This window comes from Onychomys torridus, chromosome 7, assembly GCF_903995425.1.
Source record: "Onychomys torridus chromosome 7, mOncTor1.1, whole genome shotgun sequence".
Classification (NCBI taxonomy): Eukaryota; Metazoa; Chordata; class Mammalia; order Rodentia; family Cricetidae; genus Onychomys; species Onychomys torridus.
The window spans coordinates 44205627-44228685 of record NC_050449.1 but is presented as its reverse complement, the minus strand read 5'-3'; the positions used below and the strand labels follow the sequence as shown (position 1 = coordinate 44228685).

The 23059-nt window shown below is 44.9% G+C and overlaps 1 protein-coding gene across 7 annotated transcripts in view; it reads left to right on the top strand.

The window, feature by feature from the left end:
- The window catches only part of Dixdc1 (DIX domain containing 1), a 90320-nt gene that overhangs the window by 49337 nt on the left and 17924 nt on the right, over nt 1–23059 (top strand). For 6 of the 7 annotated variants that reach the window (XM_036192867.1, XM_036192868.1, XM_036192866.1 and 3 more), the window contains 12 exons: nt 1039–1151; nt 3334–3482; nt 7119–7208; nt 8436–8489; nt 10035–10085; nt 10572–10676; nt 11092–11145; nt 11569–11661; nt 11739–11810; nt 12954–13043; nt 13937–14104; nt 14604–14670. In XM_036192867.1, the coding sequence (XP_036048760.1) occupies nt 1039–1151; nt 3334–3482; nt 7119–7208; nt 8436–8489; nt 10035–10085; nt 10572–10676; nt 11092–11145; nt 11569–11661; nt 11739–11810; nt 12954–13043; nt 13937–14104; nt 14604–14670 (1106 nt within the window). Of the gene's footprint in view, nt 1–1038; nt 1152–3333; nt 3483–7118; nt 7209–8435; nt 8490–10034; nt 10086–10571; nt 10677–11091; nt 11146–11568; nt 11662–11738; nt 11811–12953; nt 13044–13936; nt 14105–14603; nt 14671–20003; nt 20771–23059 lie in introns of those variants that run through there. The other variant, XM_036192871.1, reaches the window with a different exon arrangement.

The following is a 23059-nucleotide window of genomic DNA, read 5'->3' as shown; positions in this document are numbered from 1 at the left end:
GAGCTGCTCCCTGGTTGCCTGTGAAGACTCAGATCATTGGAAATATGATTTTGATCCAGCTCCAAAAGCTAATGACACACAGCCAGTCACCCTCTGAACATGGGCCTAGGAATCGATAGTGGTGGATACCACAAAGCAAACAACAACAAAAAACCTGGGTTTTTAAAAAATAACTTATTGAGCCGGGTGGTGGTGTCCACCTTTAATCCCAGCACTCAGGAAGCAGAGCCAGGCAGATCTCTGTGAGTTCGAGAGACCAGCCTGTTCTACAGACACCAAAACTACACAGAGAAACCCTGTCTTGAAAAAACCATAAATAAATAAATAAATAAATAAATAAATAAATAAATAAATAGCTAGCATATTGCCTATTCTGGTAACTCTCATTTCAATCAATTATGCTTAAAGGAAGTCTTTTTTTTATTTTTAAAGATTTATTTATTTATTATGTATACAGTGTTCTGCCTGCAGGCCAGAAGAGGGCACCAGATCTCATTATGGATGGTTGTGAGCCACCTTGTAGTTGCTGGGAATTGAACTCAGAACCTCTGGAAGAGCAGCCAGTACCCTTAACTGATGAGCCATCTCTCTGGTCCCTTGAAGGCAGTCTTATTGTAGAAGAGACTCCCTGGGGTGCTGGAGAGATGGTTCAAAGGTAAAGAGGTTCCAAGTCCAGTTCCCGGCACCTAGAACAGCTCACAACCGCCTGTAACTCCAGAGAATTCAACATCCTTGTCTGGTTTCTGTGGGTGTCTGCATTCACCTGTACACTGCCCCCAACCACCAAGGCCGTATGCACATACACATAGTTAAAATGTAAAATAATCTTTAAGTAACATGAAAATACTCCCTAGGACTAGGTTTTTACCGTTTATTTATTCCACATTTATTTCATTTGTTCAACAAACATTTGTTCTAGTTGTGAGCTAAGTACCACATTAGGCATGGTATGAATAAGCTATCTGTGGGGTGAATTGTGAAAGTTGACTTCTATATAACTGTTGATAATTGTTTCCCTTCTCTTTTGTTTGCTCACAGTCTGACTTCACCCAGTCCAATCCACAGTGCAAAGAGTGAATCCATTATAACCCAGTCAGAGGAAAAGGCCGATTTTGTGATTATTCCCTCTGAAGGAATAGAGAACAGAACAGGTACCACCTGCCCACCTGCCTGGGTTGCTTCAAGGGAAGGGTTTTAGCATGAAGACTTCAGAGGGTTTGAGTAGCTATCTACTTTAGGCTTCTGGACTGTGTCTGTCTTCACCATCTGTGCATGGAGGGTCAGGGTCAGCTTGAGAGGGCTCTAATGCCTTTGAGTCAATTAATGTAGTTATCCCCATACATAATGTCCTTTCTGGTACTGAGCTGTCAAAAAAGCTCACAGCAGCCCTCCCTTAGCTGACTGCCTATGAATTAGGAAATGACATTGGGGCAGTCAGAAGCCTTATAAAAAATTATAAATAGTTGTTATAATTCCATTTTGTGAAGACAATTTTGGTTCTTCACTAACTTAGGTTGGAGCCAGGAAGACATAGTTTGAACCAAAATGCCCATGAGAACATGAAACAGAGAACAGGTCTTGGTATGAGGGCTACAGAAAAGGACCACAGAATTCTCTTTGTTTAAACTTTTGAGTCTGTCTCGTTTATCTTCTTCTTTTTTTTTTCTCCCCCTACTTAATCATAAAAAAAAAAAAAAAAAACATGAGTAAGACAAAGTACAAGTGTTAGGCTGAAGTCCACTCATCCATAAGGGTTGCAACGAAACTGAACCCCACAAAAGAAAATCTGAAACAGATCTGTCTTTCCTCGGCTTCCCGTCAAGCATTTGTACCAGTCGGTCAGAGCCTGGGTGTGGTGGTGCACATCTGTAACCTCAGCACTCAGGAGAGTGGTGGTGCACATCTGTAACCTCAGCACTCAGGAGAGTGGTGGTGCACATCTGTAACCACAGCACCCAGAAGAGTGGTGGTGCACATCTGTAACCTCAGCACTCAGGAGAGTGGTGGTGCACATCTGTAACCACAGCACTCAGGAGAGTGGTGGTGCACATCTGTAACCACAGCACTCAGGAGATGGTAGATCACAAATTCGGGGCCAACTAGATTACCTATTGAATTCCAGGCCAACCTGGGCTACAGTGAGACTTGTCTCAAAACCGGAAAAACAAAAGAGTCACCTGTGGAGTCAGAATCTCTTCAGGCTGTGGAGAGAGAGGGAGTATTTACTGAGCACTTTTGCTATCGGATACTACTGGGTCCTTCATGTTTTACCTCTTTTAATCTTTACCACAACTCACATGATTTACTATGCACTTCTTAGAAGTAAAGAAGCTTGCTCAGTCCACAGCCATCTGTATTCTGTAGTGCACATTACATGATGATGTGTGTAATTACTATAAAGCAGACAAGGACACCAGAGCAAAGAGGTCTTAAAGACAAGGAAATAAACCAGGGAGTAATATTAAAGTTTTGTGAGTTCACTTTACTAATTTTATTTCAGGATGACTCACAGGATGCTGTGCGAGAAGGATTCAGTTGTGGCTCAAAGGGGTGAAAGGAATGGGTTTGTCCTAGTTAGGGTTTCCATGGCTTTGGGAAAAACAAACCACCACCACCACCAAAAGCGACTTGGGGAGGAAAGGGTTGATTTGGCTTAAAGATTGCAGTCCATTATGAGGGGAAGCCAAGGCAGGAGCTCAGGGTGGGAACCATGGAGGCACGCAGCTTACTCAGTTGGATCCTTATACATCCCAGGACCAGCTGCCCAGGCATGGCCTGGGCCCTCTCACACCAATCAGTAATTAGAAAACGCCCTGCAGGCAATCTGATAGAGGTGTTTTCTCATTTGTGGTTCCTCTTCCCAGGTACATCTAGGTGTGTGTCAAGTTAGCAAACACCAGCCAGCACAGGGTTGGGTGACCCCGTCTCCTGTCCAAAGTTCCAGAGTCACCAAAAGGGATTGGTGACTGTCATCTGTGTCTGACAGTTCCTTTACTTATAAATCAGACTCTAGGAATGTCGTTCCAGGGAGCTGGGAGTAAGATCTTTGTGTGCCATTATGAGTGTGCAGGGGCTCTAGGAGCCCTGCTGCTCCCCAGGGTAAGGCTTAAGAGGGTGGACTCTCCCAACAGGGTTTGTGCTTTCCCGAGCCTGGTACCCCAGTTAACAGCCAGTTCTTTGTGTCTCACAACTCCACCTAGTGGACAGTCCTGTTTGTCTGTGCAGACAGGTTCAGAAGGCAGGTGACCTGAACCTGTGAAGTACTCTGAGCCCCTGTCTGCCAGAAATCGCTTTTCTTCAACATGGACTATTCTCCCACCTTTCATTTCGCAGACGAGACAGGCTCTCCATTGTCCCGGGACTGGAGGCCTGGGAGCCCGGGAACGTACCTGGAAGCCACATGGGAAGAACAGCTACTGGAGCAACAAGAACATTTAGAAAAAGAAATGGAGGAAGCAAAGAAAATGATTTCAGGACTACAGGTAACTCTTTCCTTGCAGTTTGTTCTCGGTGCCCTAGCTAATTATTCCTTTCAAGTCGGTAGTATCAATTGGCAAAGAAAAAAGAACCTGATTTTAGTTGTGCGTGAGTAGTACACAGAGAGCGAAAATTCCTTATTTGTGAATGTTTTAAGTGGACTTTGGAACCCTTGTTTACAGTCCAGCTGTTACGATTTGTGCAAGCTCAGGGGCTCTGGCTGACCCGTTTTGTAGGTAGGTATCTTCTCTACTCTTACAGACCTGCAACTTCAACTTATAGCGAAGACTGTCTCTCAGGAATTCAGCAGCAGAAAGGTTTAAGAGGCACTAATACCACCAGGTTTCCATTTGAGTCTAGTGGAGGGACTTGACTCCCTCCTAACATATCAGCAACTGATACCAAGGCAAGCAATCTGCTAGCAGAGGTTTTCCTTGAACAACAAAGCCCTTCAGTTGTTCCTATACCTGCGCTAACACCGCTATCACGGGGGGAATCTCCCCCAGAGACTGACTGACCCACTTGACATAGAGCCCACCCTAAGACCCCCTCGATCCTCTGTTTGGAGGAGTTCTCCCTCGTAGTGTGCCGATGGACCCTGAAATTGCCTAGGAATATTCCATTCTGTCGGTGCTGGGAACCGCACCAGTTTTGAATTGTGAAATATTTATGGACACATAAACAAAGCCTACATTATGTGTGAGGCTCTGGCAGGCGGTGGAGGGCGTGCTCCCAGCCAGCCTGCAACAGGGTGGGGGACACAAAAGGTTCCTAAAGAAGAAAGGAGATTGGTGCTTTGGTAAAACAATTTGCATAATGTGTGCCCTAGGAACCCACACCGATTCGAGGAATGTTTACATCCTCTTAAACATTCCCCAAGAAATTGCTGGTGTCTTCTTCTTACTCTGTATTAAAATAATTTTTTAAAAAAATCTGTTGGATTCCTTTCTGTCACTCAGTAAGGAATATCTTAATGGTTTGTTGTTGTTGTTTTAATAGGAAATGTATTTGGGGGGTCTTACTTAACCAGGTGTCCCCCCCCCCCCCCCCGGGACAATTTGCGTTATGTGAACAAAGCATGGGTAGCTATCAGTTTGGCTCTCTTTGATTTGCATTCCTTAGTTTGGGAGAAATTCAATGACTGATGAAACAGAAAAATAAAAAAGAAAGAAAGCTGACAGACAGAAAAACAACATCCTAATATTTCCTTTTGAACAGAGGTGTTTTAATTCACTGTCACATGACGACAATTAGGATTCTGTCTCACTGAAGAACATAAAAGGGCTCCCAGCATCCATTGGACTTCTTAACTCTTTCAGTGATGAACAAGTTGTATGCCAAGTCACATCCAGGATTTGTGACTTATTAGTATGCCATAATTAGAGACCATTGAACAATCTGCCCCTGGGGTTACTATTTCTGAGATGTCCCTGGTGTCTGAGGCCCCCGGTGTCTGAGGCCCCCGGTGTCTGAGGTCCCCGGTGTCTGAGGCCCCTGGTGTCTGAGGCCCCTGGTCTCTGAGGTCCCCAGTGTCTGAGGCCCCTGGTGTCTGAGGTCCCTGGTGTCTGAGGCCCCTGGTGTCTGAGGTCCCCAGTGTCTGAGGTCCCCAGTGTCTGAGGCCCCCGGTGTCTGAGGCCCCTGGTGTCTGAGGTCCCCAGTGTCTGAGGTCCCCGGTGTCTGAGGTCCCTGCTCTGCAGTCCCCAGTGTCTGAGGCCCCTGCTCTGCAGTCCCCTGGTGTCTGAGGTCCCTGGTGTCTGAGGTCCCTGGTGTCTGAGGTCCCCGGTGTCTGAGGTCCCCGGTGTCTGAGGCCCCTGCTCTGCAGTCCCCTGCAGCCCCGGGGCTGTGTGCCTGCCCACTCATCCCTCTCACCATGACTCCATGGGAAAACCAAGTTCATTTGATTTTTCTCAAACATTATTATTAGTGTTTAGTAGAGGAACCGTTGGCTGGATTCTAAAACATTTCATCATGTATGATGAGTTTGTGTTATATTTACTAAAAGACGTTTTATTTAACCTCTGATTCTGTCTTTCAAGTTGAAACAAAACTGTGACAAATAAGGACAGAATTTCCCATCTTTAACTCACCTGATACATCTCATAATACCTACCCAAGCAGGCAGATCTCCAAATTTAGGGGCCTAAAGTATGCTGGACATTGCTTTAGAATAGGATTCTGGGCTGGTGAGATGGCTGGGCAGGCAGAGGCACAGGCTGCCAAGCCTGAGGATCTGAGTTCGATCCCTGGGACCCACATAGTGAAAGGGAAGAACTGACACCTGAAAGTTGTCCTCTGACTTCCCCATGTGTCCCATGACTCTCACACACCCACACACATACACACAAATATGCTTAATACTAATAACACCAGAAAGATGGCTCGGCTGTTCAGAGCATGTTCTCAGAGCATGTTCTTCTACGGAAGGCTTGAGTCCATGTCCCAGCACCCCAGGGAGACAAGAACTGTAACTCCATATCTAGGCTGTCCAACACCCTCTTCTGGTCTCCGTAGACACTGAACTCATGTGCACAAACCCACACAGAGACATTAAAAATAAAAATAAATTTTGTCAGAGTGAGTTGTTGCATGAAGGCAGAGGCAGGGGCAGATGGATCTCTCTGAGTTTGGGTCCCGTCTGGGCTTCATAGTGAGTTCCAGACCAGCCAGGGCTGCATAGTAAGATCCTATCTCAATCAATCAGTCAATAAATAATAAAAAACAAATTTCAAAATAAATAAAACGTAAGGGGGAAAGGGTGAGATCACAAACTATGAATACCTTGTTAGGTGTGGGTTCTGGGGAGAGGCAGCGTCCCAGGGCCCCAAAGCCTGAGCTTCCAGAGCTTCAGGCTCTATCTGCCTCCTTTGTCCTCACTAATACACTAATGAAAAACAGCCTGGAGTTGAAATGAACGAGGCCATCTCTGTAAAGATTTCTCTTTCTTCTATTCATGTTGCCTTAGGGGGTGAAAATGCAGAATTACTAAAACAAACAAACAAAGAGCAAACGGTCCCAAGGCTGAGTTTTTCAATGGATTTCAAACAGTTTATTGTAATGCACATCCCTGAGCCAGGATGATTCCATGCTGAGTTTAGATCCCCTTTCTGCTGGCAGAGCTGTGTTTGAACAACTCTAGCTTGAAATGTGTTTGGACACTTCTGAAGGGAAGGTTTGTTAGTAATTCTCAGAGCAGAGGGTCTGTGTGTATCCAGAAATATGAAAATGATCCATGGGGCTTGGAGTGTAGCTCAGTTGGTACAGTGCCTTTGTAGTTTGCATGGGGTTCTAGGTCTGATCCTTATCGTGTTGTAAACTAGGCATGGTGGTACATGTTTGAAATCCCAGTATGTGAGAGGTAGAGACGGGAGGATCAGAAGTTCAAAGCCATCCTCTGCTGTTCAAAGCCAGCCTGGGATACATGAGACTCCGTTTAAAATTGGGGGAAGGGACCTGTAACAGAGACCCCTAAAAGGAGCTGTGCACAATCAGGGCCCTTGGAAATAACCAGAGGTTATCATCTGGCTTCCTTCAGGAACCGGTTATCTGGTGATTTCCATTTGTGGTGAACTTACCAAGCCTGGCTCTAGACTGGATCAGGTCACAGGGAGTTCAGTTTCTTCCTCGCTTTGTGGTTTATCCAGGCCTTACTACTCAATGGATCCTTACCTGAAGATGAACAGGAAAGACCCTTGGCCCTCTGTGAACCAGGAGTCAATCCCGAGGAACAACTGGTAAGCTCCATGTTTGTGGCTCGCTATTGGGCCTGGCTTGTTTCCACACTTGACCTCACCTGTTTGAAATACTCCCTCCTGACTCCTGGAGTTTGTCCACGTTTTGGTTACTCCTTCCTGGTTTCTTCATTGATTCAATCAACAGATGTCCAGCAAATGCTGACTCTTTGAGCAGACACTGGTCCTAGGTGCTAGAGATATGATACTGACCAAAGATACTTAAGGCCCTACTCCCCTGCAGTTTACGGTCGGGCCCCTGAAGCCTTTCTTTTCTCTACATCACGATGCGCATGCGTCTCAGCATCTTGGACCAGTCTTACAGTCACTGGGCAGTGTCATCTGCCTTCCAGGTCCTCACTCACTCCCTATGTGCTTCTCATAGATGGATTTCCAACTCTCATTGCTCTGCAGAATTGTAGAGTTGTGGGTGCACACACAGCTGCTTGCTCGTAGTCTCCATTAGTGTGTCCTCAGTTTCAGTGTGTCCTCAACGAAGTATTTCTATCCTCTATGTAACCACAGAGTCTCTTGGTCCTTCTGTATGTGTGCCCCAAACGGAAACCCAGATAGCATCCTTGAATTCCTTCTGATCTTCCCCTCATGGCCAGTGTCTCCATTTCCACAACTGCTACTTAGTGTGGGCCTTTAGCCAATATCCTAGCAACCTCCCAACAGGCTTTGCTGAATCTAACCTCTTCTTCATTTTCAATAAAATTACAAGAATAATTTAAGGATAATTTTGTTGTCTTCCCTTTGTATAAAATTTTTCACAGATGGGGCTGGAGAGAGATGGCTCAGTGGTTAAGAGTACGATTTTTTTACCTCTAGCCTCCCAGGCTACTGCACTCACATACATGCACATACACCTAGGCAGACACACACAGCTGCACATAATTAAAAAGAATAAAAATAAATACTTAAAAACAAATATATATATATATATATATTAATTCCCCCATTGGCCTCATTGGCCCTTCATGGTCTGGCTCCCATTTTCCTTTTCAACTTCATCTCTTCCCTGACTCCATCTCCTCCCAGTACACACACACTTACCCTAGACTTCATCCATATTGTTTTATGTTATGCGTTTTGGCATATGCTTATATCAGAGGGCATGTGTTCACAGTACGGAAGTGGTTTCTAGTAGGTGCTCAATGAGTATTTGTTGAATGAATGGTCTATGAACTCAACAGTACAAGTGCATGGCCATCTTTGTCTTACATTCAGATTATAATCCGAAGCCGTCTGGATCAGAGTATGGAGGAGAATCAAGACCTCAAGGTAGGACAGGACATGTATGTACATTTTCACCCTTTGAAAAGAATTGTGGGAATATAACATGCCAGCTTAGGGACAATTCTAGGAAGGAAAAGTGATGCAGTGCCAGGGAGCTAGCTGAATCTTACCTGGGTTAGGTCTTTCCTGCGTCACAGTGGTGACACCTTTTTAATCTTAATGCTATATAGTAGTTTTCTGTGTTATTTTGGGGGTACCTCTCTGTTGTTTGAAATATTTCTGTATTTCATTTTCTCTTTTGATGTTTTGAGACATGGTTTCTTTGTATAGTGTGTAGTTTTGGAGCCTGTCCTGGAACTTGCTCTGTAGACCGGGCTGGGCTCAAACTCACCTGCCTCTGCCTGCCTCTACCTCCAGAGTGCTGGGATTAAAGATGTGTGCCACCATGCCTAGCTCTGTATTTCTTTTTGATTTGAGAGAAAAAGGTGAGTCTGGACTGGGCATGGTGGTACATAAATTAGAGTCTAGCCTGATCTACACGCTGAGTTCCAGGCCAACCAGAACTCCATAGTCAGAACCTACCTCAAGAGAGGGGGAGTGTGTGCAATATTAGTGCGGCTTTTTAAAATATTTTCCAGATTTCTTCTAGGTCAGTACTTTTGTTGTTGCTGTTGTTTTGGGGGGTTGTCTGTTTGTTTTAATTTTGAGTCAGTGTTGGGGCTATAGATCAGTGGTGGAGTACTTGCCTAGTATGCGCAAGGCGCTGTTGCAACTCTGATACCACAATAAAATAAAAAACAAGAGAATTGAGTCCTAGGTATGTAACTAGGGCATATAGGTTAGTGGTGGAGTATTATGACTGAGCATATCTCCCCAGAAATATGCTTGTGTGCATGCACACACACACAGACCTGCATTTGTGATAACTTTTGAGCCCATCTGTTAGAGCCAGGTTAGAACCCAATTTCAGATATGCTAATTTGAGTCATCTCTGTGACATAGTAGCTAGAGATGGGCCCAGGTCACGTAACAGGCATTGCTTTCCTCAACTCCCTCTTTTTAGTTGCAGTCATACATATGGAAATTTCATTACTCAATTTTCTATTATAAAACCAAATTCATTTTTGTTTGGACCACAAAGAACAATAGCCCCAGTCCACAAAGAACAAGAGCTCTTTGGAGAATCAGAAGCATGCCAACCCTTTGTTGAAGTTAAATGAAATCGAAATAACTATTCAACAACAGCAGACACAGGCATATCATGTATTTAGTGGAGATTTAGATGATGTGGTCAGGTTTTCCTGTTGGTAGAGAGCCTTTGGGGCTGGATGGGGTGTCTTCTTTCTCAGCACGAGTCTTCTCTACCTGGGCAGCTCAGCAGTGGGTGCCGCAGAGGACAGAGGGGTCTTAGTGTTGTCTCCAAGGGTCAGCCTTTACAGCTCTCAGGACTCCATCTGCTTTGTGCCACAGCTAATGGGTTAATCTTCATGGAATGACCAACTGGGTTTTGTCTTCTTGCTGACAGAATGAGGTAATGCTTATGAAGCAACTCAGATGCCACCATCTGATCTCACTGTGTTTGGTTTATAGAAAGAGCTGCTGAAATGCAAACAGGACGCCAGAAACTTGCAGGGGATAAAGGTAAAAGGAAGACATTCAATTCTTTCTCCTTTTTATTTTATGTTTTGTAAGCCTCTGTGAGGTAGAGGGATCTATTAGTAAGTGTTGAGAGCCAGGTACTCGGGTTGGGGACTATTGGGATTTCCTAGGAGTCTTTAACAGACTTGGTGCTAGGGGTCTAGAAAGGCCTTTGTGGTGGGTAGAGACATGCTGAGGAAGACATCTTTGTTTTGCTGAGGCCTGTGTCTCGGAGTTGTGACTCATGGGGCTGTCGCATGCCTCTCTGCCACCTTGATTTTCTCTGTGTGAAAGCACTCTCTCGGTTCAAAAGGATGCCCTTTTTAGGAAAAAAAGAAAAAGGAGCAATGTTGGAATGGTTAATAACATTCAAACAGTTTAAAGACACAAAAGGATAGACCAGGAAAGTTCTCCCACCAGCTCTGCCAACCCCACTATCTGGCCGGGTGATGGATCAAGGCTGCAATAGTGGGTGTCCTTATCCCCCAGGATGCCTTGCAACAGAGGTTGACTCAGCAGGACTCATCTGTTCTTCAGCTCAAGCAAGAGCTTCTGAGGGCAAATATGGACAAGGATGAGCTGCACAACCAGAACGTGAGTAAATGTGTGGCCAATGACCTCAGAGAGCCCATTAGTCACCTAGGATGCTATGTGGAGTGCTGTTCAGTCTGCCCTCATAGTCTCTTTATTTTGCTCCTGGGTGCCTACCTTCCATGTCTATAGTTATTTTTATTCCCATAAGACTCATTTCTGCTCTTAGGTCACAGCACCTAAGCCTACAGCATCCTGGATGGGCCTTGACTCAGCTTGGAGAACACTAAAGTCAAATTGTGTTTCCACAGTCTGCTTAAAAGACATGGCGAGCTGGTGTGTGCGTTCGTCCCAGCCCACCCTCTCTGTGCCGTGTATCCCGTAACGGTGGTTGATTCTTGTTACCAAGTGGCTGGTTTCCCTGAGGGGTGGCATGCAACACCTCCATGCCACTGAATTCACTTTCTTCCCTTTGCAGGTGGATCTACAGAGGAAGCTAGATGAGAGGAACCGGCTAGTAGGAGAATATAAAGTAAGAAACACCCTCCCAACAACTTTTTTGTGAATAGCCCTTGTTAGCTGATGCTCAGAGAGTACTTCCATATTCAGCTGTCTTTGCTCTCTGGTAGGAAATCTTTCCATTAGCTCTGAAGCATAGATAGCATGTCTGGGAAGGAGCACAGCACAGGAACGTGGGAACAGTCAGTGGCAGGCTCACCTCTATCTCAGTAGCAAGAATGGCCCATAGCAGCCCTCCTATAGGCAGTTTGCTCCCTTTTGGCCTTTCTAAGAATCCTGGCACCCTATAAAACTGTTAGAGTGCAGAAAGCCTTCCAGGTATAGAGTGAAGAAAGCCTGTGTGCCTGAGGCTCTTCTTTTCACAGGGTAGGTCTCAGAGTGTGAACCACTTGATGTCCTTGTTTGCCACACCTCTGACAGCTTATCTCCGTTGCAGAAAGAGCTGGGCCAGAAGGACCGCCTCCTTCAGCAGCAGCAGGCCAAGCTGGAAGATGCACTCCGCAAACTCTCGGATGCCAGTTACCAGCAGGTCAGGACGCTGCAGCCGCTGGCCTGCCTGGCCCCTTGGCCTGAAGAAACACTTTTCTGATTTGCTCTGTTTTCCAGGTGGATCTGGAACGAGAGCTGGAGCACAAGGATGTCCTTCTGGCTCACTGCATGAAAAGAGAGACAGATGAGGTGACCCTGAACTTGGGTTTTCCTGCTCGGGTTTGTTAGAATTCTGTCTAGTGAGGGCGTTGAGTGCAGGTTCCAGGGCCTGGGTGTGTAGCTCAGTGGTGGGGCACTTGCCTAATGTGCTCAAGATTCCAGGGTCACTCTCCAGCACCGAGGGGACAGGTGGAGGTGGTATTTAGCATCTAACATTTATAAATGAAATAGGAAAATAACAGGAACCCTCTTGGTTATAATGAAGAGTATTAAATTCCGTAAGCTTACTGAATACAGTCTTACTAAATCCACCTAGCACAGAGTCGGATTTCAGATACATATGTTCTAGGCCAGGCGGTGAAGCCTTTAATCCCAGCACTCGGGAGGCAGAGGCAGGAGGATCTCTGTTTGAGGCCAGGAGTTCCAGGACAGACAGGACTACACAGAGAAACCTCGTCTTGAAAAACAAAACACAAGCAATAACAAGAACAATGACAAAAATATGCACATGCTCTTGCATTGTTGACTACTTAAAACAAGAGTACTAGAGTGGCTGTGGGCTTCCAGGCCAAGGTCCAGTTCATTCATTCTGCATTCCAAATACCCACTAATTGTCAACTGCAGCCTTGATACAGTAGTGGGGGAAAGGGAGGCCACATTCCACTCACGACGCTAAGAATAGTTTTTCATTTGGGTGTGTGTGTGTGTGTGTGTGTGTGTGTGTGTGTGTGTGTGTAACAGAGAGAGAGAGAGAGAGAGAGAGAGAGAGAGAGAGAGAGGAAGAGAGAGAGAGAGAGAGAGAGAGGTATACACACCAGTTCTTATCCTCAGCTATGGTTGAAGCAGGGTCTCTCTTGTGCTGCGTACACTGCTAGCTGACCCGTGAGCTTCTGGGAGATTTTTCTGTCTGTAACTCCCACCTCACTGTAGAAGTGTGAGGTTTACATGTGTACATCATTTCATCGAGCTTTTTACGTGGGTTCTCGGGATCAAACTCAGGGTGTCTGGCTTGTGTGGCAAACACTTTTACTCCCTGAGCCGTATCCACAGGCTCCACATAGCACTTCTGATGTAAGCAGCAAACCAGTCAGTAGTGACATGCTACATCAGAAAGTGAGGAAAGTAAAGGAAAAGATGTCTGTTAACAACTGCCGTTTCTTCTTGATGCTCTAGGTGACAAATTACAGCGGTCACAGCTCTCAACGCAATGGCTTTGTCCTTCCGGTGGCAGGGAGAGGTGCCTCAGCTGTCACCCACAGAGGGGTAGGTTCCTGGGACCAGAGAACAAGCGGAAGAGAGAACCCTGTCCCAGCCGCCACCCAAGGCCAAGCTTTGCATACTCCAGGCCTTTGATTCTCGCACCTGATGGGTGTGTACAGATGCAAGGCATCCAGGATCCAAACTTAAAAATCAATTTCTAAAATTAAGATTTAATGGGGGCTGGAGAGATGGTTCAGCGGTTAAGAGCACTGACTGCTCTTCCAGAGGTGGAACACAGGGTGGCTCACAACCATCTATAGTGAGATCTGGCGCCCCCTTCTGGCCCGCAGGCATGAACACTATACATAATAAATAATTTTGTTTTTGTTTTTTGGGTGTTTTTTTTTTTTTTTTTTTGTTTGCTTGTTTGTTTGTTTTTGGAGACAGAGTTTCTCTGTGTAGCTTTGGAGCCTGTCCTGGAACTCGCTCTGTAGACCAGGCTGGCCTTGAACTCTCAGAGATCTACCTGTCTCTGCCACCCAAGTGCTGCAAAATTAAAGGTGTGCACCACCACTGCCCTGCATAATAAAAATAAATCCTCTTTGTTGTTTTTGTTTTTCGAGATAGGGTTTCTCTGTGTAGTTTTGGTGCCTGTCCTGGAAATCACTCTGTAGACCAGGCTGGCCTGGGACTCACAGAGATCTGCCTGGCTCTGCCTCCCAAGTGCTGGGATTAAAGGTGTGCACCACCACTGCCTGGCTAAAAGTAAATCTTAAAAAAAAAAAAAAAAAAGAGTTAACTAGTGGGCACACAGTAGGTATTGGAGGAGGCATATTTTCCTCCACAGAACTCGAGCCTCTATCCTAGGAACCTTTCCTTTAATCCACTTTGGCCCCATGGTTGGGACAGGGGTAGGAGTATGGCATTGTACCCGGCCACCAGCCCTTTCCTTTCAGCCACAGACCAGTGACCTCCAGCTCGTCCGAGATGCCCTCCGCAGCCTGCGCAACAGCTTCAGTGGGCATGACCCTCAGCATCACACCATTGACAGCTTGGAGCAGGGGATCTCTAGCCTCATGGAGCGTCTGCATGTCATGGAGACACAGAAGAAACAGGAAAGGAAGGTAACACTGTGATTTCTTGCTTAGGCAAGCTCCGGGGGTAGCCTGGTCTGATGGGCCTTCCTTTATACAAAGGCAGTGCCAAATAACAACAACAATAGTAATACAAGACCCCGCTGAGTCTCCAGTGGAGCTTCCTTGGGGTTTCTGTCTCTTGGAGCTGACTGTTGGATGTGGTATGACCATCCAGGGAAGGGCTGTGTGGTAACTTGTGCTCAGCAGCTCTGTAGCTGTAAGGAATGGGGGTCCTGGAGTCCCCAGGATCCATGCTGCTTGTTCTCCTCTCCCCCCTCCAAGGGGAGCTAACTTGGGTGAGAGAACACTGGGATGTGCACAGGAAACTAGAGAGCCTTTGTCAGCTGTGCATGCTATTAAGAGAACTATGGCACATTTCCTATGTTGTGGTAGGGAATGTCGTTTTCGTTTCCTTTCCTGTTTTAAATTCTTGGGCAAATCCTTCTGTTGATAATAAATAACCCTTGACATCGTTATGACTTTCCAGGTTCGGGGCAGGTCACTCAGAACTCAAGCAAGCAGTGAATACCGGGCATCCTGGCCCCCTAATTCAAGTAAGTAGGCATTACCACAAAGTGAAGGTGTCTGGACTGTTAGACTAGAAATTTGGTTCTCCTCCTCCTCTTCCTCTTCTTCTTCTCTCCCTCTTTTTTTTTTTTTTTTTTTTTTGTTGTTGTTGTTGTTCTCTTTTGGTAGCATGCAGAGTACCTTTCTGTGCCACAGATACTAACTGGCCCGTAGGGTGGAGGTCCCCCCATAGATGCCAGCTTGACTTCTCTACGTTCAGTGTGGATGTTGTCTTCAGCTATGAAGCCTTGCTGTCAGTTTGTGGAGCACCATCTATAGGCCTGGCAACAGTCGGGGTTGTTTAGGGATTCCTGTGGGGCCCCTTTGGCCAACAGCTCCAATGTAAACCCATCCTTGTACAGGAAGCTTCATTTGATGACGAGATGTCTAGTTGGGGCTCTGTCTTCCCCATTATTTGGCAATTTCATTTAAATTACATTCATAAATGTATATATTTTAGAAAGTTTCTTCATACTTGATTTCCATGCTACTCCTCAAATGGCCCTAATTGTAGCTGTGTTTCCCCAAATTCCCTCCTCTCCCCTCCTCTTCCTCACTTGACCCTCCCATTCCAGCTCCCCACATCCATCCATAACTATCGATTCTATTTCCCTTTCCTAAGGAGATCTATCTGCGCCCCCCCCCCCCAGACCTACACTACTCTTAACCTCTGTGGTTCTGTGTATTGTACCTTGGCTGTCATGAACATAACAGCTAATATGCACATATCGTGAATACACACCACATTTGTCTTATGCACATGTCTCAGTTAGGGTTTCTATTGCTGCAACGAAACACCATGACCAAAAGGCAAGTTGGGGAGGAAAGAGTTTATTCGGCTTACACTTCAGCTTTGCTGTTCATCACTGAAGGAAGTCAGGACAGGATCCCAGAGACAGGAGCTGATGCAGAGGCCATGGAGGGGAGCTGCTTACTTGCTTGCTTCCCATGGCTTGTTCAGCCCCCCACCCCTTATAGAACCCAGGACCAGCAGCCCAGGGATGGCTCCATCCACCATGGGCTGGGCCCTCCGCATTGATCACTAAATGAGAAAATGCCTTACATCTGGATCTCAAGGAGGCATTTCCTCAGCTGAGGCTCCTTCCTCTGATGGCTCCAGCTTGTGTCAAGTTGACACACGAAACCACCCAGTACAGAACATATAAGTGAATACACACCATATTTGTCTTTCAGGGCCTGGGATACCTCATTCAGGATGACTTTTTTTCTAGATCCATCTATTTACTTGTGAATTTCATGATTTCCTTCTTTTTAATGGCTGGGTAATATCCCATTGTGTAAATGTACCATATTTTAAAATCAGTTCTTTTGTTGAGGAGCATCTAGGTTGATTCCAGTTCTGGCTAGTATGAATAAAGAAGTAATGAATAAGTGTTTCTGTGGTAGGATGGAGTGTCCTTTTGGGTACATGCCCAAGAGTGCTATAGCTGGATCTTGAGATACATCTATTCCCATCTTCCTGAGGAACTGCCACACTGATTTCAACAGTGTCTGTTCAAGTTTGCACTCCCACCAGCAATGGATGAGTGTTCCCCATACTCCACATCCTCACCAGCATCATCTGTTGCTTGTTTTATTGATCTTAGCCATTCTAGTGGATGTAAGATGAAATCCCAAAGTAGTTTTGATTGGCATTTCCCTGGTGGTTAAGGACGCCGAACATTTCTTTAAAGTGTCCCTCAGCTGTTGTTTTTATCTAAGTTGTTCTATTACCAATAAAGACTCAGGAGTCAGATATTGGGGTGAAAACCTGAGAGATCAAAGAAATGGAGGAGGAGTGACCAGCTAACCTTCCTTTTTTTTTAAACCGGAGACCCAGCAAGCGCCTCTCTCTCCACACAACCCAGTTCAAAGAGACCACGTAGTCTCTAAGTCCCTCCCTACTCCTTCCTGTGCCTCTTCTCTACCCGTGTTCTTGGCTTCTCTGTGGCTGATTCTGGTTGCTAGCTCTGCCCCCTGATTCCAGGTTAACTTTATCAACACAGTCTCAGGGTGTTACAGTGCAATCAAATATCCATCCCACAACACTGAGCCATCTGAGTTTCCTCTTGAGAATCCTGTTTGGATTTGTACCCCATTTTTTTTTTTTCCGAGACAGGGTTCTCTGTGTAGCTTTGTGCCTTTCCTGGAACTCACTTGGTAGCCCAGGCTGGCCTCGAACTCACAGAGATCCACCTGGTTCTGCCTCCCGAGTGCTGCGATTAAAGGTGTGTGCCACCACCGCTGGCTTTGTACCCCATTTTTAATTGGGTTATTCTCTTGATATCTAGTTTTTTATGTTCTTTATATATTTTGGATATTAGAGCCCTATCAGATGAGTAGTTGGTGAAAATCTCCCATTTTGTAGGCTGCTGTTTTGTCCAAATGATGGTGTCCTTTGCCACACAGAAGTGTTTCAGTTTCATGAGGTCCTGTTTATTGTTGATCTTAGTGCCTGCACTGCTGATGTTGTGTTCAAAAAGTCTTTTGTGCCAACGTGTTCAAGGCTGTTCCTTACTTTCTCTTCTGTCAGGTTCAGTGTATCTAGTTTTATGTCGAGGTGTTCGATCTATTTGGAGTTCAGTTCTGTGCAGGGTGATAAGTACGAATCTATTCAGATTCGTCTACATGCAGACATCCAGTCTGACCTGCAGCATTTGTTGTAGATGCTGGTCTTTTTCTTAGTGTGTATTTCTGGCTTCTTTATCAAAAATTAGGTGTTCATAGACATGTGGGTTTATGTCTGGGTCTTTAATTTGATTCCATTGATCAATGTGTCTGTTTTTGTGCCAATCAGGAATTTTTGTTATTTTCATACTTCCAGTTTCTGGGTAGATATTTTTTTTTCAGTGCTTCGCTTTTTTGATTTTTTTTTTTTTCTGAGCAAACAAAAGTCATATTATCTCTAGGATTATGAGGACTCATGACATCACCACCATCAGCCATATGGAGAATGCTGCTGACGTGGGCTGAAATGTCTGGAAACTATGCAAAATTCAAAACATTCATGCTGAATAAACCATAAAGCAAAAAACATATATCTAGATCACTCTGGTTTCAGATAACACACACACACACACACACACACACACACACACACACACTCATGTATACACACACAGTCTGCTTTTTCTAGGGGCAGGGAGTTCAGTTTCTTTAAAACTTCTGAGAGTCCAGGTCATTCATTTAAAGCCTGCTAAATATTTGCACCCCCTACTGGCCATGGTTAGGAAGTGTGTTTGAGCCAACTGCGCACTCACCCATTTTCCTCTGGTTGGTTGAAATTGTTGGAGCTGCTCCACCTGGACATTCTCACTGTAGTACATTTTGAGTATTGGTTTAGTTAATGTTTGAATTTTCTCATTTTTCTTTTACCAAGGCCCAATTTTAAAGAATCCAAACAAATTATATGAAGATCAAATAGCTGACTAGAACCAGCGTGTGTGTGTGTGTGTGTGTGTGTGTGTGTGTGTGTGTGTGTGTGCAGTTTATTTTTCTTCCTCCCCCCCATGTGTGTACGTGTTTTGCCTGAGTGCACAGCTGTGTATTAGTTCCCCTGGAACGAGAGTTACAGTTGTGAGCCACCCTTGTGGGTGTGGGATTTGAACTTAGGTCCTCTAGAAGAGCAGCCAGTGCTCTTAACTGTAGAGTTATTTCTCCATTGCATGGGTACAGTTTCTAAAACCATACAAAAGCTGGGCATGGTAGCACATGCCTATCATCCTGGCACTTGGGAGCTTGAAGCAGATTATAAATTTGAGACCCACCATAGTGAGACTCTGTCTTAAAACAAGAGCAGAATTCAAAAGCAAAACAAAAAGACCAGACCAACTGAACCGAAAGTTAAATGTATTTCAGAGGACTCCTGGGAAGAAGATTCTGAAGCGAATTTTGGGACTAAAATCATTGGATTCTCTCCCAGCATCATCATCTCACTCAAGGAAATGTTACAATCAGAAATTTGGGAACAGTTTGCTCTACAAAAACTTGCACATTTCATACTTGTGCAAATATTTTAAGGGTTTTGCTCTGTGGTCTGGGTTTTTTTTTTTTTTAATTTAAATTTGTTTTGCTTTTTTGAGACAGAGTCTTATGTAAACCAAGCTAACTTCAAACTATATAGCCAGGAATGACCTTGACCTCCTAATCCTCCTCCTCCACCTCCCAGGTGATAGGATTACTGGTATGTAAGTAGACCAGTTGTTCTCTTCCTAAGGCCGTGACCCTTTAATATAGTTCCTTATGTTGTGGTGACCCCAGCCATAAAATTATTTTCATTGCTTCTTCATAACTGTAATTTTACTACTGTTGTGAATCGTAATGTAAATATCTGATATGCAGATGGTCTTAGGCAATCCCTGTGGAAGAGTCTTTCAACCCCCAAAGGGTTGTGACCCATAGGTTGAGAACACCTGGTGTAGACCTATGCAGAGCAGGCTGACCTCAAACTCAAAGAGCTCTTCCTGCCTCTACCTCCTAAATGCTGGGGTTAAAGTCATGCACCACCATGCTTTGTTGGGATTCGAATTTGATTGTTATCTCCTCTGATACCTTTTCAAGGTTAGTATGAACTGCCAATGTAGAAGTTCTTGGATATTCTTTTTAAAATAATAAACTCTGTCCTCTACCAATTCTTTCATTAATATATAGTATTATTTAAACTACTAGACTTAGTTAGTTCACTTAGATGTTAACCAGAACTTCCAATGACATCCATTTTCACAAACAGGCCAGAATGTCCCCAGCTCATCAAATCTAAGAACCTGTGTCACTATGGAAGCCCTTTAACTACAGACTTCTTTTGATCACCTACACCAGACTCCTGGGCAGGTCATACTTATTCTCTTTCATTTCTTTTGAGAGGTGTTTAACATAGTGTATTTATCTATGTGAGCCCATGTGCCACGTCCACGTGTAGAGACTTGAGGACAACTAGCAGGACTCACGTCTCTTCTGCTCTCCGTTCCAGCAACCGAACTCAGCTTTGCAGCAAGCGTCCTTACCTGCTGAACCATCTCAGGCTCTGTCTTGCCTCTACCACTCAGACTAGTTCATTCTTTTTTTTTTTTTTTTTTTTTTTTTTTTTGAGCTGAGGATCGAACCCGGGGCCTTGCGCTTGCTAGGCAAGCGCTCTACCCACTGAGCTAAATCCCCAACCCTAGTTCATTCTTACTCCACTCAGTTACTCCATTTATTTATGTTGGGTTGCAGGTGACCTTCTCGTTATGTAGTCAAATGATTGCATCTCAAGGCTTGCCTTCCATTGTCTTTAGCATTTAATATTCTCTAACGGTCTGATGGAAACCTTCTCCACCGTCAGCTCCAGTGCTGAGCAGTGATGTCCTGATGCCAGTGCGTTGAGGACCCCTGTAGTGCCACTAAAGTCAGACTGTGCATGTGTGGACGGGAACAGGACGGACTTGCTGCTGCTCTTCATGGCCGAGCCAGAGTCATCAGTTTGCCTTAGATTCTCTGAATGCCAGTTCTTTAACTCCTCCTCTAACTCGCCCTTGGATGTTGATGCCCTGCGATGCCACTTGAGGCCTCGTCCCAGACTGTCTCACAGTCTCTTTAGAGATAGCTTTCCATTGCGTGTGGCTTCCAGCATCCTTGTATGTGGATTGCTTTTACAGTTTTATTCTAATCCCCGCGCTTTTCTGAGCCTCAAGGGGGTGCATTTGAATGCCAATGAGATGCTCCTCTTCATGAGTTCAGAGGCGCTTGGAATTCATTCCTCAAATTGAATGCCAACTGAGTAGGAAAAATAGAGACTATAAAATCAGACATCTCTGCAGTGCAATGTGGGGGCTGCCAGTCCACAGTGTATGGCTGTAGACAAGAATGCTAATCAATGGCACTTGGTCTGACTTTCTTTGTTATCGAATGGAGACAATCTTGAAAGATTTGAGCATTAAATGAAACTTCACCTAGTAATCACTGGCAAAGGATGGGGCACACAAGATATGTGAGGTAGTGGTAGCAGGTCAAGAACTCCTTCCATCCCACTCTGTACCTTTGTCCTTTCCATCCCACTCTGTACCTTTGTCTTTTTCATCCCAGCCAGTTCCTGTCCTGTCATTGACTCATGAAAAACAACAACAACAATTATTTCAGTGTTAAGATTTATTGTTTATTATTTGTGTGTGTGTGTGTGTGTGTGTGTGTGTGTGTGTGTGTGTGTAGTACATATATATGCAGGTGCCTGCAGAGGCCAGAATAGGGCTTCAGAACCCCTGAAGCTGGGATTACAGAGGGTTGTGAGCTGCTTGGGTGCTGGGAACTGAACTTGTATGTGCTTTTAAGTGCTGATCTATCTCTGCTGCCCCTTATTTCAGTAAAGTTAGTGAAATAAAATTGGGAGTTCATTTATAAACCCATATATGTAGTCATTTGGCCTGGGACAAGAGGATATCCTACAACATGGATCCCAGCCTGTTACCATATTACGTAAAAGATAAGTCTATACGACTTCTAGAGAAGGAGAAATATACTTTTGGACATGGCAATGGATTTCTAGATATGACATCAAAAGCATGTACAGCTTTAAAAAATGGAAAGTAACAAGTGTTAACAAAAGATGTAGAGAAAATGGAACTCTTCTGTGTTGCTTTGAGATTTTAAAATGATACAGGCACTGAAGAAACAGTTCTCCAGAAAAGCAGAGCACAGAATCATCACAGGAAAGCTATAGGTATATACCCCGAAGAGTGAGAAACCATTGTGCAAAACTGAAGAATCAGCACAAATGTCTATTAACCGAGAAATGATGATATTCAGAAAGGCATAAAATACTGATATACGATTGAATGTGAATGAACTCTGAAAACACAGTAGGCTAAGTACAAGACGCCAGACCCCAAGGGACAGTTCACGTGCTCAAGTGCCTGCCTCACAAGTGTGAGAGCCTGAGTTCAAATCCCCAGCACCTGTGTAAGAAGCTGGGCATGATAACACAGTCCTGCAGTCTTAGTGCTGAGGAGGCAGAGACAGGTGGTCACTGGTGCTTTCTGGCCAATTAGTCTCACCCAATCTGTGAGCTCCAGGTTCAGTGAGAGACCTTGTCTCAAAAAGTAAGGCGGAAAGTGACTGAGGAAGACATCATTGCACATGCACGCACCACAAAGTGAAAAAATATTTTTAAAAAAGGACATATATTACATTTGTATGTTTATATGAAATGTCCTGAACAAGCAAATTATTAGAGAGAAAGAAGGTTGGGTTAGACACACGCTAGGATAAAAAAGGAAGGGGAAATGGTAAATGACTGCTTTTTACAAAAACTTAAACGTTTTATTATATTTGTTTATTTATACTGTATGTGTATGTAGGCACACATGTACCACAGTGCATATGTGGAGGGCAGAGGACAGCTTATGGGAATCATTTCTCTCCTTCCACCTTGTGAGTCCTGGGGACGGAACTTGAGGCCCCAGGCTTGAGAAAGCACCTTCACTCTCCAAGCCTGTGTGTTTCAGTTCAGGTTTCTTTCAGGGGTGGTGACTGTGTCTGGAGCCAGTTAATAGTGAATGTTTGCAGAGTACTGTAGATGTACTGTCACTGAATTGCACACTTTAAAATGATGAATTTTATCTCATATGAATTCCGTCTCAATTCTTAAAAATGTATAAACAGTATAATTCTTGAAACAGTATAATTCTGACTTCTGCCTAGAGTATAGAAAGCTGGCTAGAACCTTCTGCATTAATAGCAAGAGAAAGTTGGCTAACCTAAGAAGTCACAAATTGTGAACCCATCTGAGAGATAAGGTCATAGGGAAATCAGTCAGCCTGGAACACAAGCACGTGGCTCTGGGGAACAAAAGGATGCTAGCACCAGCTTGTTTGTGGAGAAGCCAGGAAGGGTAATGGACCACTGTGCCACAGATACAAAGAATGTTGCTACGATTTCCCTCCATTGCTAATGGCTAAGCAGAGAACCCCAGGTGTTGAGGGCATAAGAGTTTACAACACACAGACACTTTTCCATGGATTTCTATTCTGTGCATGAAAATACCTGGTTGTGGGGACAGAGTCAAAGAAAAGCTCCCCTGTTGGTGCCAGCCCAGGGGACAGGAGCACTTCCACCACAAAGCACAAGGCCCTATCTGGACTGTTGTCCATTGTGGAGCAAAAGACTCCCGGGAGAGAGAAACCCTCCCCACTCTGCCTCAGCACAGGCAAAGGTGAAGACCTATTCCAGCCATGGGGAGAGGGGAGTACACAGTCCTCCATCATGAAGCAGGGGCAGGAAGGACATTTGTAGGCTCAGATCCTGGGGCAGAGGCAGGCTGAGTGACAGGGTAACAGAAGTCTCCCTCATCTACGCCATGAGGAAGAACCCTCCAGGAAGCCAGCTCTTCCCCTTAATAGGAATCTG